This window comes from Varroa jacobsoni, unplaced genomic scaffold, assembly GCF_002532875.2.
Source record: "Varroa jacobsoni isolate VJ856 unplaced genomic scaffold, vjacob_1.0 scaffold_302, whole genome shotgun sequence".
In the NCBI taxonomy this organism is placed as follows: Eukaryota; Metazoa; Arthropoda; class Arachnida; order Mesostigmata; family Varroidae; genus Varroa; species Varroa jacobsoni.
The window spans coordinates 20617-40105 of NW_019213204.1; the positions used below are offsets into that span (position 1 = coordinate 20617).

The following is a 19489-nucleotide window of genomic DNA, read 5'->3' on the forward strand; positions in this document are numbered from 1 at the left end:
TTCACTCCATAGTCATGCCATGTGAAGCTACATCCGTACAGTGTTTCCATCTGTTTGTTTATTTATGCTACCCCTTTTATGGAGGGTATGGCCACTAAAGGCAAGTACAACTGACCAGCTGCCAGTTATCGGCTTTCGGACGTCAACAACTGCAACCTTTGCTCGTTATCGTATATAAACAGACGGGCCTGACTTATTAAGCAGGTTTGGTCGTTTCGCCGGTTACCCGATGATACCCCCGGCTAGGCCTGCAACTACTTGCCCGTTTTATTCTATTGCCTCCTTATACGAGGAGCAGTCGGTTGGTTAGTCAGTCTATTCTCGGTGCTGCGAAGAGCCTTTTTCCTGCGCTACTACCATCGCCAGTACTAGACGTTTTGTCCGCACAGAATAGATACAGCCTCACAGGCTTAGTCCCACGCCAAAAGCTCAATCCTTGTATGAGCTGCAGCTACCGCCTGATATGAAAACTAGAGAGAAAACCGCGAACCCGTCAAACTCAACTCTACTACTGTCGTACAACTACATCAAACTGCTAAAACCGCAGCAATATGTGGCAGATCAGACCGTAAGGCAATGTGTTTTGGCCTACCCCTCTCGCTTTTTCTGCTGTCTGTTCTTTAACGCAAGGTTGAGGCGGCCACTGATGGCGGACTCGACGGTCAAAGCGCACCGCTGTAAGACAAGCTAGGGCTTGCTCTAGAACGTAGTAAAAGAAACTCGGAGAAATAGAAGGCCCTATGCCTAGTTTAGCCTAAAATATTCCTAACTGTGAAATTCGGACGAGCGCTATCAAGCCAGCAAGACGAAACAGGGCACTGCCAACGACGTGTGGCCAACTGCGGTGCAATGTGAAAGCACGCCGTTCCTTCTCTCGGGCCATCGGCAGACCGACCAGTGGCCTGCTAGAGGCCCTGGAAGAACGGAAAGAGCGAAGAGTGCCTGAGCACTGCGACAGCAGGCCATAAACCCATAGGGCAGTCAGTACTCAGTGCATCCAACCGTAAACAGACAGTGGTTTATTTAAACAACTACTCCAACCGGCGGATCGACGGCCGATAGCTACCTAGATCTTTTGAGTGAAAAGTACTCCTAACAGCTTGAAGCGAATAAAACAAAAAATATATATCCTTTCGACAGGAAAATTGCTAAAAACGATACACACGTAGGAGTTTAGCTTTGGGGAGCATTTTGTGTCGTCGGTAACATTCGTATAGTGGCATTCGTCTGTTCTGTATTAATCTTTTTGCTGTGTGGCCTCTTTGTCTGTATCGTAAACATAAAAAAAGGAGAGGTTTGACTATCGTGGCTTGTTTCGTGTAAAATTGTTACTAATACTAATAAGAAGCGGATTAAGTTAGTTTGTTTCGATCATTGTGTTGATTTGAGACTGCAACGAGAATGGTGTTGAAGAGCTCGAACAAAATTAGTTCAACAATGTCCGTAAAGAAAACTACGTCAACCACGACAACGACCTCTTTTAGCCGAAGTCACGATGCTGGAGGCACTGAAAAAAAGGTAATTGAACAGGAGGGATCTATCAGGTGCGAAAAACGACTTCTGCGAGCATGTCTATTTTGGAGTGAGAGATGATAAAGTTTTAGTGTATTTTTCCGCAACCAAAGACGTAAGTTTCTTTGACGGGAATTCTACGCAACGAATAACTTACATAGAAAAAAATTAGACACACAACCGGAATTGGCAGCGGCATCGTTTGTTGTCTATTATCGAATTTATTGTACTCCGTGTGCATATGAAAGAAAAGTGTAAATTTCGTGATAGCTTTCTCCTTTATTCTACATTACGGTAAAGCGTTCCTCATTAGAGAAACGTATATGTCACTGCAAATACCACATACGTTTGGCTCCCTGAGAGGATACCTTCCTGATGATTTCCTATGAAGTATTTCCATTTATCTCAGTTGTTCTTTGGAGACTACATCTGCCAGTCTTCCCATCTGAGTAAAAATACATAACAATTGAAAACAGATGTTCATCATTCACATCACTCAAACCATTTCGCGTTCAGGGAAGTTTTGTCCGTTAAACCTATATATGTCTTTGCAAACGTGCGTGTGTTTCGTTCGTCTCTCCTTCTGGTTTCTTTTTTCTTCGTCTTAAAAACCTTCTCGTTTTTTACATTAGTTCTATTTAATGGAAATTTTCGTTTTCTGGAAAAAGGGCGTCATACCTCAACCCGTTTCGAGCCGAACGAAGCAGAAAATGGCGCGTTTGCACCTGGCATGTAGCTTAAGCAATAACACCATGTTGTAACTACGGAATAACACCGCCAATAATAATATCGGCGTGAAGATGAAAAAAACATCTCTGTCTAAAATACATCTAGCTACAACGCTACTCTAATAGATTACCCTTGGGCGTAGCTGGCGAGTTAACAGTTGTGACTCAGGTAACTTTGACGGTGTCAGCCATGTTCATCGTACTCTAGCATCCTAAGCAAGACGTAGCGCTCGTGCGTAGTCAGCAAACGTGCTACGGAGTGAAGCTGCCTCAGGAAGCTGAACAAAATATCCTACTTGGCTAAAAACTCTCGGTTTATCGCATGATTTCTCTTTTTAATATTCCGATTTAGACTAAATATTAGAACCTGATCGAGTAGCCAGAAACTTGAATTGCATTGAATTGAACCGAAACACATTTGTACATGTTCGAAAAATCTTTTATACTGCCTAGAGCTGAATATGGAAATCTTATGACCAATAAAAAAAAAAACGAGCCGTTTTGTGCTGCTAGAGAAATTGCTCTACGGTACCATTTTAATGATAACTGTCTGATCATTGAGTTTCTGATACAAGCGTTCCGAACACTTGTATCTCTAGAAGTATCATTCTATAATAGCGGCTTGATCGATTTTATTTGTGCCAGACCCATGATCGCAGCTAGATTGGCCAAGTGATCAGACGTATGCAACAATGCTGAACGGCACTACCGGCAACTGACACGCTAAATCAAATGCTCTACTAATAGAAGCGCAAAGATAAATTCGTTGAAACAAAATTGCTTAGAAAATAATTTTAGAAAGTCGAGCTTTGACATCAATCTACGCCCAAAGCTTCAAACAGTTGAATTTGAGTAATTACAGTTGTCACTTTTATAGTGAATTTTACGTTGAGAAACAAAAATACGACTCGACCTCACGGCGTCTGCTTGCAAAATCTTCCTCGAATAGTCTGTACCCTGGCCTGCACCGTCATGCCATCACAGTAACGCGGATTAAATTGGTCTGCGCTTCCTAAGATATGCAACTTTAAGGACTAAATAGATATGCGGTAAAACAGCTACCTGACATTTAGGACACATTTGAATCATAGAAGAAAATCCTCCCCTGGTTCCTTTTGATGGCCCGATGAGCTTCCAGATTGGCTGCTTGCTGCTACCAGCTTTATCAGATAGCAAATACCTAAAAATGTACCGAAATATTGTTCTTTGAGTCCGAAAGCAGGTCCGCTTGAGCTGGGACCTGAAACTAATATGACGTCTGTCTGTGGTGCTAGACATAAGCAGGAATCCTATAGCCTATTGTTGGCCTGTGTTTCATCATTGTTTGGATCCTAGATAGTTATCGATTGCCGACATTAGGTTTAGATAATTCTGCTGCCTTTAGTGCACCCCGAATGTCCTTGTATTTCTATATTGTCTCCCAATTTTTACAGTAAAATTCCGATGAAATTCAATGAATCTGCTGTCAAGGCAGTGCCCGGGCGAGTCTGAACTCCACACAGAGAAGACCGCATTGGACAGGCAAAAAAGAAGAAAGATTCCAGTGCCTATACTTGTGGTATTCGAGTTTTACAAAGGTCCTAAATACAATCGGAATATTAAATATCGTGTTGTTTTTTCTCTATTATTTTTAAGAGGTTAATGTGCAAATCCCGTTTGCGAATGCCGGGCTCCTTTTTTTGGGGATTTGTCACGTTAATGCTGTGGCTTTAGCCAGCGCTTTTCCATTAGTTATTGTTCCATTAGTACACATTAAATTCTTATTTTCATCTGTTCCTAGTATATTGTGGTTGTAATGATGTAGGGGGGAATGTGTGCCCGGTGCTCTAGTCCTATTTCGACCTTTGTCCTTTGTCGGTACAGAGGACGTTCTGCTGTCTACTAGTGCCTTCGCGTAGCAGATTCTATGACAAATGGCTAAACGAAAGTACAATCGTTTAATTGAAAGGTTGAGTCTTTTTTACAAGGCAATGCAAATGTGATTCTATGGCAATGACTATTAAAGATAGCTATATACGAAGAGTAAACGTCTTTTCTCTTAACACTGAAAAATAACGTTCTGTTTCACGTACAGAGGATTGCCGTAATTCAGTGCCACTAGAAGAATTTGATCATCGTCATTTATGAGTCTTACTAGCTCGCTTATAATAGTAAACACTGTTTATTTCACTGCACTATTACTCCTATTGGCCTGTCTGACTGACTGAGAACGCTATTGTTCCATTAAAGGAGTTGCCTTACGGGCAAGCAAACCAGTAGCGTTCGAGCTGCTCTTTTTCGGGTAGTTCAGCCATCCCTGCCACACAACAGAGACGAACCGGGCTTCGCTGCATTATAGCATAGTTTTACGGGGGCGATTGTTCAAGGAAGGGCTTTCACCATCTGTTTTCATCATGCTTACTTTTAGTACGGCTGCAGCTGTAGCCCCGCGTTATTTTTGCCACCACACCCGCTTCTTTTTATATTCCTCCTTCGTCGTTTTTTGACGAGCTTTTGTAAATAGCTAGGCAAGTAGTCAGCGCTCGTGTGTTCTTCAATGATATGTATCTCATATCTCATACCTCGTACCTATTCATCCATCCATCCATCCATCCATCCACCATTCGTGAACAACAAGTAGATTGGCCTCGTTGTCAACTCAACTCGGTGGCTTTCATCTTTGGGGCTGCTGATACGACTTTCCATTATGTGCTCGCGACACAGCTGTCGGCGGTCGCCTACTTAGCACACATACATACACGAGCATATAGATAAATATACTAAGGCAAACAAACTAACATACACACACGCACATACAACAGAAACGTTAGTATTATGAATGACATCTTTACTGGGCACTTTTTTTACTGTTATCGTTGTTGTTTGTTGTTGTTGTGATGAAAAAGACGAACAAAAAGGAGAAGAAGAAAGAGAAAACGGCGACCAAGTCACAGGCAAAAATGCCTTCGAGTGACAGATAAAGACTGCGGGTAGTAAAATAGTTTTGACGGGCGGTAAGCTGTCAGAGGCGTTACCTTATAAGACAATGTACACATGCACTTAGACATAAACTCAGTCAAAAACACGACGAACGTCGACAGGCCAACACACACAATCGCTGAAGAACGTAAGCATTACGTTGACGCTGTTTTATCGCGTCTGCCTTGCGATCAATAGCTAAGCGTTTCATGCAGCTGATTCCACTAGCCACACATGAGCTTTTTAAATAACGCAAACTGTGTTTTTTGCTCACAGTAGACTTCTAGCAGGAGGAATGACGAGAAAACGAAGATACCAGGCGTCTTCGTCTGCATCAAATGCATGATCAGGGAGGCGTCCGTGGCACCTAGTTTTATCGCATAGATAACGAACCCGGCAGAGACATGGCGGGTATATGACGAAAAAAGCCAAGGCCACTAATAACTACGTGCTGCTATGCTTGTGAGGTGATGAACATCGAGTTTTCATGTTTTTACAATCTTCTATAATATTTGATGGTGCCATTATACGATTTTCTATAATATATCTACCCTTTATTTATGTATATTTAATATACACACACAGACACAGAAAAAAACGGACGACTTGGACGTTATTTGACACTGTATGTGACTATATATTCCAAAATGAATTTACCTTTACATGGACTCCGAGGTATTACTCTTAGAATCGAAGCTGTGGGGTTCGAAATTCGGATAAGGTGAACTTAATAAAAAACTGATTAAAAGTAATACTTTCTTATACTTACATAATGAGGTTAGTAATCAATCATAAATTCGGGTAACATACCGTTCGACTTTTTTTATTATTTTTTATAAATATTCTCCAATAACCCGACAGACTTAATGAGGCTATCGCCCGGTCCCAAAAAAGGAATCACTTCTTATAGAATCTAAAAGAATAGCAGACAAGAACAACATTTTTTCTGTATGCGAAAAAATGCATGAAGATTACATGAACTTTAAAGTATGCCCCTAGTGACATACATATGGGTTTTCAAAATAGGGAATTGGGCCCAGTTCACTCTACGATTTTGGCTAATTTTTTTTAAAGAAATTTTTGAAGATCGACCTTTTTATATGAAGAAGAAAAACTATTCGAAGAAAGCGGGCTATAAGAAGAAAAGCTTTGATCTTTGTACACCACACGAATTACGATTTCGTACTTCTATCTGTAACGCTCTATAGAAATGCAATGAAATCAAGTCATTTCTTAGGCGGTTGATCACGGCTAGTGAAAAATAGGTTTCATACAATGATTATTGGCAAATCAAAAAATCAGATATGATCCAGAGTGACGCCAGGGGAGGGAATGCTATAAATTCGGTGGGACTGGAGAGGAATCGTGCATTATAAGTCGTTTCTGCTTGACAGAACGAGTAATTTCTCGGATTTCTATTGTCCACAACTATAACGAGCCACTGGACAAAATTGACTGCAACTAGTAAACTAAAAAACGTCGTCTTTTACAATGACAACGCCAGACCACATACATCTCTAACTGGCCGGAGAGACGCTGTAGATAGGAGATTTATTTCAGTGGTGTTCATTTTGTTTCAATGAAGGAATGCAAAATCACTAATAAAGTTTTGGCCTAGAAGCCATAGAAGTTTTACAGTGGTAGAGCCATGCTTTTACCAAAAAGATAGAAAGCCAATAGTTAAAATGGCATATATCTAGATTAAAAATGTAATTTTAAAATATGGAAAACATTCGCTTCAATATTAGCTTGAAAAAGGTCAATAGGTTTTTGATAACCCAAATAACTTCTATACGTACTATACTACGAACGAAAAAGGGTTTGCATATAAAGTTTAGTCGTTTTAAAAGCGGTTCTAACATTTTTTTGTGATTTTACGTGTAGCTTTGACTTTTGGAAAAAAATCCTGTAGTGAAAACTACCTTTCCAGCAAAACATTGTTTTAGACGAAAAAGTATAAAAAAAAATCTCTCGTGGGCTCCAATTTAAACCCGGAGGACAGCCATTCACGCGTACGGAGCTAAAAACCAAACGACATAGCTTCGTACAGCTTGGTGCTGATATACTAAAAAGATGCCACACATAAGGCAATTTAGCCTTTTTATTTTTCATTCTTTGGTAGTTTTCTTCTTCTTCTTCTTCTTCTTCACTCTTTTGGTAAAAAGCTGCAAATGGCCTTGCTTATCTAAGCCTGTTGACCTTATGCGGTATTTCGTCCAACACGATGCAGTAGACCGTTTGAAGGCTGTGTTATTTTTGATTTTTACATGCTATTCTAACGAAAGGCGCAAATTCTATGAAGGCGTTCTATGAAGTTCGGTTTATGTGCTTACAATACGTTTTCGGGCAATGTTTTAATAAGAGTTTGTGAAATTCCTCAGAGTAAAAACACTTGTGCTTTGAAATATCTACACAAAAACAAATCATCAAAAAGAAGTTCGTTTTTTTTTTCTAGGCGGCGGCTGAGAACTTCAGAAAGGCACCTATGTTTGTACATTATCCATCCGCTTGGTTTCTCGAGGATAACGCAGGACCATCTTGATTACGATACCAGCAAGGCACAATCAACACAGGAAAACGCGACAGCTATCACAAGGTCATATCATGACTAGCAGATGATAATAGAATATGTCAAGGTTTTCCCTTAGTCGGGTCTCGAACAGTTACGACGAATTTGAGTTTAGCATTCGGCTTCAAACTAAACAAGTTTCACTTCGTTTCATTTTAGATTGCAAAAGGTAACACCATCATTTTTGGTAGCTTCCGGCGCTTACATGTGGTGCGTGTAATGTGTGGTCCTTCGTACCAGACGTGTTTAGATCTAAAATGAAAAAACATATAATTGTTCTAATGAACAATTTTCGCTGTGGCCAGGTTTCATAGTTCTGCAGTACTAAGCAAGCAAATAAGTCCATAAAATTTTGATAATCGTTTTACGTGAATCGGGGTGTTACATCCTTTCTGATTGCGTATAGTAAGTTATATGTTAGATATTGATTACGCCAGATTCTAACCTTTTCCTTGCAGCGATTAGACAGATTTTCTTCTTTACATTTGTCCTGTACCTGCTCATTGCTCCAGCGATTTACAGTAAGAGGCCAGTTAGAGCATTGAATGCAGTCAGATCTCTAACGTGCCGTACAAATTATCGTTCGTTCCATCGTGCATGCGATTTCTCATAACGCGTTACTTATTCATATCGATCAGACGACAGAAGTTAAAGATTCTAGTTCAGACTAAAGGTATGAAAAATCTGTAAGCGTCTTAGGTGGATCTCTGCAAAGCAGACCCGTTGGTCCTATATATATATATGTATACAGCTGAAAATCAGGACACTAGAGTCCTATTAGCAATAGAAAGATTGTCTCCCCCGAAGCTACATATGAAGAACGCGTATTAGATATCTACTGTGCGATAATACTAACGTACTTAATATTGATAATAATAACAATAATTAACGCACGTAGCTTGGGACAAATAAAGCATAAATTGCACAATATATTTTTCTGCTCGTATCTAGAGGGAGAAGCGACAAAATTTGGTAGATCTTTCGTAGGTCGCATAATGTAAAAGATTCTCGTAACGTTCCTTCTGCCACTTTTTTAGCTTTGCAAAACAACTAAACAATGCGAGGGATACATTTTTGACCCATCTACAAATCGTGTTAGTTTGCATTACCATTCGATAACAGATAAGTGCCAGGAGACAACAGGCTGGAAACGAGGAACGCGTTTATTACAGCCACCTTCGTAGAAGGTCAGTGATGTTATACTTTTTTGATAGGACAGGCTTGAATATGACAAGCCGCCTAGTGTCGGACGCTGTTGTGCACGAGCTTTATATTGATTTACTAAGTATGTACCAAGCTAGTTAAAATAGAAATTCACGGAAACGAGTATGCTTTAATCTGAGTAGACGGAACACGTTCATGCGGCTCCCATCGAAGATGGTCAGTAGGTGACCTCAGGCTAAGTACAGCCTTCGACGATAACAACGACATATGCTTTATCCCAAGAAAATCGGTCGATTGTTTCTTATTTAGGCCGTTACGCGTAATATGTGTAGCTTCGCAATCAATGCAGTGTTATTTTCCTTGTTTATTCGGATACTGCCATATTGTACTCTACAAGCGTATTAGACTCAGACTTCATCTGTGTAGACGTTTTCCATGCGAACTCGCGTATCTAGAAATGGCTATTTGACTGTTACCTAACGAGGTATTCAGCTCAAGCCACCGGCAAGTAGCAAATAGTCGCCTCGCCATAGGCTCAACTTGGCTCGTCTATGACCTTTACCTAATCAGCCTCCGTTGCAAACCACCACCGTTGCTTTTTCCCAGAGGAGCATTGGAAAAGAAAATGTTTTGCCTCCTATCGAAAGCGATTATTATCTGGCGAATTCGGGCTTAGGGTTTTGTTTCGCGCAGCAAAAGCTGTTTACGTGTGCTATTCACAAGTGGGACGGCTGTTTTGGGAGAGGTAACCTAACAGAGGGGGCTGAACGTCGCCTCTTTAGTTCTTTCTCCTCTCATAGTCAGGGAACTTTCACATCACATCAGATGATTGGGTTTGAAAATTTTCTTTTTGCCAAATGACCCTTTGGAGATTATCGCGGTGAATCCTTTGATTGTGTAGCGCTGGTGCACCAGTCGTGGCCTGTTGATCTGCTTCCTATCATGCCTTGGTTTCATCAACAGCCCCTACGTGGTCTACATTTAGTGCAAGTCTTCGAAGTGGTCACCAAGTAGCGAGACGTTCCTGTGTTGAAATGGCAACCAAGCTACCACGACGCGTCGGGGTCGTGGGTCTTTTCATTGGATGGACTGTGTACTGGATAGCATAGTCCTTAGCACAAAATGCTAATTTACCTCCGTGAGCTCGTTGTTACTCTCGATATTTGCGATAAGGCTGTTTCGCCGGAAGCATGGAACAAAGGAGATTCATGCCGGCTACAAGAACTGAATTGTGACATGCTGTGGCGTTCGATTAGGCTGAGCGAAAAAATTGTAAAAGGCTCAAAGAAAAGTCAATTAGAACACCAATACTTTGGGTGAAGAAAGGACCAGATATGTTCTACGCTACAAGCTTCCTCAGGTGTTTCTTTTCCGAAGCAACCTTAGTGTAAAGCTGCGGAATACCAAGAGGCTCCTGTGTTGTTTAGTTATTTCCTAATTATTTAATATAAGCTTTCTTCGATCTATGTTAACGTAATGTATGGTGTGATATTACGTATGCTGACACATCGGCAAATTTGTCGCCATTCAGGACCTCATCGTCCACTTGGACATTCTAATGCAGCGCGAATTAACTCAGCAGTCTAAAATAGAGATGATCTTTCTTGATAGATAGTGTCGTAGGAATTTTAAGAACGATTCGCCCAAAGGTAAACGGAGTAGCGGAAAGCCTGATTTCAACGTTTACGCCACTCGAGCTTTAGTTTGCTGTAGAAACGCTAGTTCGAAGGAAGTTTGTTTTTCTCGCTTAGTTTTCTTTTTTTACCAGTGTTGTCATAGTAAATCAAGCCAGAAATCCTATAATATATAGTTATATACACAGTATTCATTTGAAAAAAATGTTTTCACTTTTTTTTTTTTTTACTTCACAGGGGCATTTGTATACATCTTCCTCTTACCCACTTGAGTCATTCTCGGAAACGAATATTGTCATCGTAGTTCATCTGGAAAATTGTTTCAGAAGTTCAGAAATGTCGGCACATGCATAGATTGTTACCGTAGCATGTCAGCGATATGTGCATCGAGCGTAAATAAAGTGAGCGTACTGAATTCGATCGTAAGATATCATTATGGGAAGATCACTGAAATCAACAACAGCTTTCTAGGACATGCTCGCCTGAAGAGCTTCCCCAGTGATAAGGAAGCGCTTCTGCTTTCTGTTTGATTCCCAAAGACCTTCTGACCAGTCAGAAGGTGATGTCAGACCAGTGTTCCTTCGTTTTGGTGTTGAGAGATTTGGCGAAAGTCAGCTTAAATCAGAAAGTTTCACCTGTTGTCAGGGGAAAAAATACACAGTTTCATTATTAGTTCCATAGGTAGCAAGTACGAAAGGTAAAAAACACAGGAATGCATTTACGTGTAGGTATTACAAAATTAAGTCATTTCGTACCATCTTTTCCATAGTACTTCGAAAATCGGCAATAGAACACATCTCCTGGCAAAGCCGGATTCTTCCCGGAAAATATTTTCCAGAAAACGGTTCTTGCATTGGACACGTGGGGACGAAGAGATAAGGGTGCATTATGTACAACCGTGAGAGAGGAAACGATTGGAATGGTGACAAAAAATGGCTTATGCTGTTTTAACGCTTATATCTTATGCAGTATTAGACCAAACTTAACCAGCTAAACTTTGGTATGTCAATATTTCTAAAGATCTGTTACACTTGTTCCATAAACCTTGAATGAAGTATGCGATTAAACGAAATACTAACGCGCTTTATTTCCAGCCTAACGTCACATCTTCACACGAATCCTCAGATCACAATCTTGTCCGCCTTTAACAAAATAAGAAGATATATGTTCTATCAATCAAATCTACGTAGGCGGTAACGCAGCGCCTGTATACCGGTTTAGAGAAATTCCTATCAACACATAGTAGTAAATTCTGTAGGTGAAAATTTCATCACTTCGCCGGCAACGGTAGTTAACACAAAACGGTCGTGATCAGTGCCGACCTCAGCAATGACCCACCCACAGCCTATTGAATGAATGGGTTGGGTTTTGAGTAGTTGATTACTTAACTGTAAACTTATTCGCGCCTTTCAATCGAGATCTGCAGCTTTCGCCAAGTTCACTGCAGCACTCGAGGGCATTGTATGTACACAGCTAAGCAGCTGAAATACACTACGAGACAAAGAGACGATAATTCTTCAAAGGGCCTGACTCTATTTACGACTAAGTACCTTGTCTTAATCGTGTGACACACAGGTTTTGTTCTATTTAATACAACATATAAACAAATACAAACGCAATAGAGACGCTCAGAGCGTCATAACAACACAGCTCATAGCGACTCACTCGTCGCTGTGTTGTTTTTCGCACATTAAGTGAAAATGGGCCAGGTCACAATAGTCCTTTAAGGAAATAGGCCATCGTGCGGCAACAGCCACTACGCAAGTATATGGTATCTTCTTTCATTTATTCTGCGTGTCAGTGGTCGTTCAAAATGGCACCAATGGGCTAATCATGTCTGCCTGATTTGGTGAGTTGATATACATAGATGGCAAGAAGTCGACTATACGTATATACATATATATATATATATATATATATATATAGTATATATATATACTGCAACATTTGCACCGTAACATGGAAACGGGTATCGGTCGCAGTTCATGTTGATATATATTAAAATTGTATTTAAATAGTACGCACCCATTGAAATCGCGGTGGTTCACTGTGGGCATTCCTATTTTATGGAGACTGAAAAACACAGATTCACCTACACAGACTAAAAATGTACTTATCAATCAACAAACAGAGTCTTGTTTCGCAAAGCGAATAATCCAGAGCTATGTCACTAGGGAAAGAAACCTGTTCTTCTAGCCGATGATTTTGTGTGCTCGAAAAAACACTGTGTATCCGATGCAAAGCGACGCTTATCGGAATCATCGTAGGCTGGAAACAACACTAGGCTTATAGTCGGCTAAGACATAAGACATAAAAGGAAACCTGTTGTTTTCGTGAAAGGCTATTTTTGCTTAGGTGAAAACTAAAGTCAAGGCCTACTGTGGAACTACACGTTCGGCCTGCTTAACGCCTCCATAGAATACGTACGGCATATTTTACCGACGTCAGCGCTGATTGTTAACACTCGTTAAATTCACACATATCCTAGTCCCCATAAACGCTTATGGCAATCCTGAATGTACCTCGAAAGCCATTTTCCAATAGAGGGTGTATGGCAAGGCAGTTCTTTACCCGACCTCGTAACACATGCCATCATTATTGAACTTCTTAGCCAACCAGGATCTACTCACTCGTATAAGCGAAGGCATTTGTGTGGGAACGGCTGATCTATGTCGAGCCACGGAATGATTACCGGTTGAAAAATTCGGCCGGCAACTATGATGAACTATTATGGAGTTGCGGATGGAGTTTGGCCTGGTGGGTTGTGATTCAAACTGATTATATACTCACTAAGTAAGGGGATGGCTTTAGCGGTGAACGTCGACGCTGTTTCGACAAAGCGTTGAGACGCTCTACTGTTCTGGCGCCGTATCCGTGCTACTGTTCGTATTCAGGGGTTACGGCTCAACGCCCAACATCAGTACTTACGCCCCCACAGCAACGGCAGTTGTTAATATCGTGCTAAATGTGGCTGGCTATACCCCGAAAGCGCTCCAGCGTGTAACGCTGCTTGAGATGGTCCTCAATGGACATTGGACTGGTTATAGGGAAGGTCAATCGGCTACTGTTTTGTCGGATTTATCCACGCCAGTGAATAACAATGGCGGCAATAACAATCACAACGATAAAAAGGCCGCCCCAAGGGACATCCGCACAAAGATAGTAGCTATGCGCTAAGGGACAGACATATCTGTGCTACGAAAGTCGGTGTAGCTAATTTAAGCTTACAGGTGGGATTAATTCCTGTAAAGTAAAACGAGTCCCTTTTTTTTCTAACATTCTCAGTAACGCAAACGTATTGATAATAATAGAAATACACATTTAAGTATCATAACTTGCGTGAAGTCAATAGCTTATATGAAGGCTTGCTTTCCAAATAGCTTTTACACGCCAATTTGAATAAACATTGTGTTTATTTTAGCTTCTGCTGTGTGTCAAGCCTGAAGCTTGACTCAGATATGCAACATTTATCTTTCCTTTACCATATACAGGGAGATGCTATAAAATATGAACGTTTTGCAACAATTTGGAAAACCACAGAGTTCAATTATCGGTACATACGATCATGCTATGGAAATTAGCGTGTTTTCATGTTTTCGCGTTAAGCAGTATATTGCACTGAAATTTAGCATAGTGTGTACGATTAAATTGAAATCGATTACCTACCCGTAAAATGGTTGATTTCTAAATATTTTCCAAGAAAAGAAAAGTTCATTATCACCAAGGCACGTAGCGGTACGTGTCAATTTATCTATCACTTCCTTCAACAATGAACGAGAAAGCTATTCGTCTACGTAATAATAGAAAGCAAGTATATGATTCTTCTAAAAATTGCATGGAAGCGTCTATGCATGTGCGTGCATACGCGTGTGTCGAAGCGAGAGGAGTTCGCTCCGGCTGAGACACAATTTCCAATAACTATCTTGCACAGACTTTGTGATTGTCCGTCGTTGATTCGTGATTGGACGTGGTCGTCGCCTTCCCCGTAACAGCAGCAGGCTACCAGCCAAGCACAAGAGGTACGTCATTTACTCATAGCGTTATTGTTATCGTGATTGTTATTATTATGATTAGGGTATTCTAGCATTGGCTTGATGATCAGTCCCCATTTGTCACACACGTTGGCGCTGAAACTGACTGCTTGGCTATGTATCCATGATGCTGAAGTTGGCGCTAACTTGGACAGAAACGGATGACGTTGTGATCCATCTTCTGTGGCACGATCAACGAAAGCGCCGAGCTGACGTCGTGATCTCGAGCTGTCGAGTCAACTATTCACAAGCGCCTATCATTGTAGGTGTTGTAGCTGCTGAACTGGCGATAGAAATGTAGGCAACGGTTAATGTACTGTTGCTCCTACAATCGTCTATGCCACTCTTCATGATGCTGATCTTACCATTACATAGACTTCTATCTGTACTAGCTTAAGTAGTGATGATGGCGGTGACTCAATAGCTCCCGTATGTACGCACAGTTTTCCACAATGGCTCACTGAATGACCACATGTACTCTGACTTTATTTTGAATGGTCGCACAACGCTCACGTTTTGAGGGCAACGAGCTCAGCCAATACCAGAAACACTGACAATTATCCTACAGTCGTAATGGCGTGGCTGTGCGTAACGTATTTGATTCGTTCCGTTGGTTTTGTATGACGAATAGAGAAAATTGGACGGGGGAAGTCTTTGCGTTGACCAGTATGCCATAAGCAAGCGTGATTTATTCAGTATTGTGCCAATTTTTTATGTCTGAATTTTTGACGAATTTCAATAGTTGTTTTTCTTTTCATGAAATTGTTGCTATCTACAATAAATTATACGGACCGAAGTGATTAGTGCCTTCAAGTAGGGTTCGTTTCTATGTCCTTATGGTATACCAGTATCGTTATACGCTTTGCTGACGTTCGCCTTATTTATAGATTAATTATCATAGCTTTTATACATCATACTTGATGTTTTTGCAGGCTTCTGTTTCTCTAGGACATATACTCATACAAAATCAAGGGGCATCTTCGGTTTGCTTCAGCGACTTTTTAAACCTCATGTCGAATGAGGGCTGCGCTTCCATGAGTGCGCATACGTTCTCGTATGAAGCAGCAGCTTTTATATGGTGCGCGCCAGCTGACTGCTGGGGTTCCACTGTAGGTCAACCAGCGGAAATGGTACGGACACCGCCATTATTCGGAATGAATGAGCTGAACATGAATGTGGTGTGACACCATGGTACGATGCACATCCTCCGAAGTTGAATCGCTTCCATATCTAAGCCACGCGGATGCACCGGTGGTGATGCCATTGGTGAAAAATCCGACGGAGCGATATTGCACCGGGAAACCCTCTCAGTGGCTAGCTGATAAGTCGGCCGGTGGTTAGGACGGTAGCAGCGACTATAGACATCGAAAGGGCGTGGAGGGATTCAGCCTTATGTTTTCAAAGAGATAGATGTAACGTAAAACGCAACAAATAACAACACGCAGCTCACGATCGCGTTGTTGACCTGACTAAAGATGCAGCAAAACCTGCCACAGAGGCTTGTGCGGCGCTGAGTCTTGACGACCGCTCTCTAGACTGACTGCAATGGTAGACTGAAGTGCGTACTCCCAATACCGTTGGAAGCACTGGGGACATTCTCATCAGCAGGTCCGACCAGCGCCTCACGAATACATCGGAGTGCTTTAAATGCTCAGTGTGTAGCAATACGTATTTGTAATATCAAAACTCATTCCAACTCGCAGCTTTCCGGATGCTGGTGACGTTGTCAATGTCTTCTGTGCGTGACCAGCTGTACGTTTATTCTGCACGTGTGCACTGTTTGATTTGTATGTCTGAACTATGACCGCATGGATGTTTGTTAGTGATGACTATATGTAGGCGGCAGAAAGATTAACAAAATGATTATTCTAAACTTCTCGAACCACATTAGTCAAATGATATTATTGCCTTGTGAAAGTACAACTAAACTACGCCAATCGATCTAGGCAATAGATCATAGCTGATGTAACGAGGCGAATGACTGAGAAGGACCATGAATATATATTGACCGCCCTCGATCTACTGAAGAGGAACTTCTATAGGTTGGCTTTAGTTACCTTTGTGTTGTTAGTTGACTTCAAATCGTTTCGAGCATACCCCCTCTCACAATTTCCGACTTTTTCAGTATAACACCGTCTAGCCTACCGGAGTTTTTTTCTTCGGCCTTAAGGGATAAGAACGGCTCTTATTATATGTATACTTCACGATCCGTGAACCATTACGGGCGTCTCATTTTGTCCAATCAGTGAATCGATTTAACAACAGATTTAATGACCCGCTCTAGTCCCGGATGTCCTTAGTGGGATGGCCTGTGCTTGAGTGCCGGGTGTGCACTGACGTTAAGGGAAAAATGGAACATAAAACCGGGAAAGTCAATGAGGAAAAATAAAATCTAGTCTCGCACTCGATCGCACGAAAGGGAGACACAGAGGTCTAGAAAGTGATGTCCATGTTGAAGGGGGTGTTGCCGATTGTATGTTTCTGGCTGCGTTGGGTGTTGTCGCCTATTTTGGTGTAAATGTGGGGCGGGTCTCTGAAGCTACATGGCCTATGTGGGGTTGATATCGAATGGTTTCGTCTCAATTCGCTCCGATCGCCCAGTTGGTCATTGGCAACAGTATCGTGCTGAAATAGAGCCGTAGCTCCGTTTATATCACATCAGTGCCTTTGTAACAGCAAACTGATGTAAGCTGTGTTGAAGTGACTGTTATCGCGTGCAGCGTCACGTGTGCATGCGTATAGCGAGTAGTGAATTTTCAAGAGTGGAATTTAATATTTGGATTGTTCCCATGCAGAAGGCCCGGAAGATGCTGAAGTGGTCAAGGAAAATCAAATACTTGGTACGTTATCAGCACTATAAGATTGTACATGTTTGGCTCCATGTTTATGTAACCCTGCTAACAGCTGCGCTGAAAGAAGTGGCTGTGTAACGAAAATTAAGTGAAATTCACTAAATCATTTTTCAGCCATTGTTTTCTCGTTTCTATATAGTCATGTTTATATTCGATGCAGTGCCATATTCCTTTATGGGTTAAATCTCATATGGTTACGTATCTATCGTAGACAGCGCTCCGGTCAAAGAGGTGCGACTGAATACGGTATTCTGTTGTTGTAACACCAATTATTAATGCTGATTGTTATACTTCAATATTGACCAAACGAAACTTGTCACGAAAAGTAAGTTAACTCGCACATACCTAACGTTGTATAATATATTGCACGTCAATTCTCACAGCGCATTCTTAAAACAGTCGAAATAGCTTCTTTCGGAAGGATACGCATAAGTCCAAGCCGATTTTTTTCTAAGTTTTCTCAAATGTTAGCATCCCTCTCAACTGACTAGAGATCATCCTATATTGGGCTGTTCGTAGTCAGTATCATTCGTCGATATGTGAGGCTCTCTTGTGGGCGTCTATTGGGCGTCTGTTTGCCTATGTGTGCGACAATGGTCGTTCAGGCCCTCTCTTCTGAGGCTATGACTTGCTTCCTTTTTATACTGTGCTTGCTAAGTCAATTTATACTACAGCTTTGCACCAGAATGGAATAACCAACGGTTGGCTAACGGGTTGAAGAGTCCGCTGAAGAACTCATATGGCGAGATGCAGCCTAAATTTAGCCAATAGTCTATGACTAGGAGTCATGGTTTGTTTGTACCAGGGTTGAGCGACATCTTTAACTATCGCTTATGACCATTGAGATTCAGAGAAAGAAGCGGTCGCAACTCAACTGGACGTACGCGTTTGACAGAGACGTGCTGAGGGCTTGCGCTGCGGTAGACCGAGACTAGAGAACAAACAAGCATTGAATTATATACAGAAGCCAGTGGCCAAAGCAGTACTCGTCCGTTATTCTATAAGGAGCAATCAATCAGTTTTGGCCTATGCCACAGCCATCAAGTTCGATAACGACGTCATTTTATGGTAGGCCTATATAGTGGCTTGTTGGTTCCACTTTGTTTTTATTCTAATAGGATGTAGAAAGTATCCGTTTGTATCTACTAGTTTAAGAATGTGGTATCAAGAACAATTCTAAATTTCAACGTAAAAATGCGAGTGGATGGGAACGGCCTTCATAAAAACAACATTTTTTCACTGTGGTATTTGAAACTTTGTTACCATAATGGTAATATGCGGACATCGTTACGCACCGTTTTAGTAGGCCTTTGTATAGAATTAAGTTGAGCCGAAAAAGTATTAAAGAAGAACTATATGCTACTAAACGTTTGTCTCTTTTTTTTCTTTTATGTATTTATATAATCCCTTGGTGACGGTAATTTCATCTGGACGAACCTATAATCATGCCGCAAAAGTTCTAGTACACATATTAGTAATACTCATATGGATATATTTACCACTGCCAGAAGTCGAGCCAGATAAAAAAAAATAAGTTAACGTAATGCATTTATATATTCAACGAAAATTGTAACCCGGCGACGTGGATCCAGCCTATACAGAGCGTGGTAAACTAAACGAGCAATACGCCATTTGTCTCTTTCAATATCTATACAAAATATTCTAATAATCAATAGATGACGAGGTAAACAACGTTAGCTATGCGGCAGTATAGTGAATTGTTGGGAGACCTTCAACAGAAGTTTCCGCCTAGAACGAACCTGCAAGCATCATGCGGCACTCGCGATGGCCTTATTCTTCAAAAATCAAACCATAATCCGTTTCAAGTGAAGCGTATTTTGCCTGCCACTTCAACACATCGATGTTTCTCGTCGTTTAAACAGCATAGTTCGATAATGCATTGACCAAGACAGATTTTTTTTTCCTTATTTTATTCATTTTTACAGCGGATCAGATTGTCGCCATTGTTTAAAGACGAGTTAGAATTTTTCTGCTTCGCACACTAGAGAAGTTGGTACAACTGCCATTTATAAGGACGGTC

At 41.2% G+C, this 19489-nt stretch overlaps 1 protein-coding gene and 1 long non-coding RNA gene across 9 annotated transcripts in view; both read left to right on the forward strand.

The window, feature by feature from the left end:
- The first annotated feature begins 700 nt into the window (after nt 1-700).
- LOC111259178 (uncharacterized) overlaps nt 701-19489 on the forward strand; it is a 132506-nt gene continuing 113717 nt past the window's right edge. The window contains exon 1 of one of the 8 annotated variants that reach the window (XM_022830957.2): nt 701-1518. In XM_022830957.2, coding sequence (XP_022686692.1) covers nt 1402-1518 — 117 coding nt within the window. In that variant the 5' untranslated portion in view covers nt 701-1401. The remainder of the gene's footprint in view (nt 1519-19489) is intronic. The other 7 variants (XM_022830951.2, XM_022830953.2, XM_022830955.2 and 4 more) reach the window with 7 other exon arrangements.
- LOC111259183 (uncharacterized) lies at nt 10078-10985 on the forward strand. Its single transcript, XR_002679460.1, has 2 exons — nt 10078-10291; nt 10803-10985. It is a non-coding gene; the product is annotated as an uncharacterized LOC111259183 (long non-coding RNA).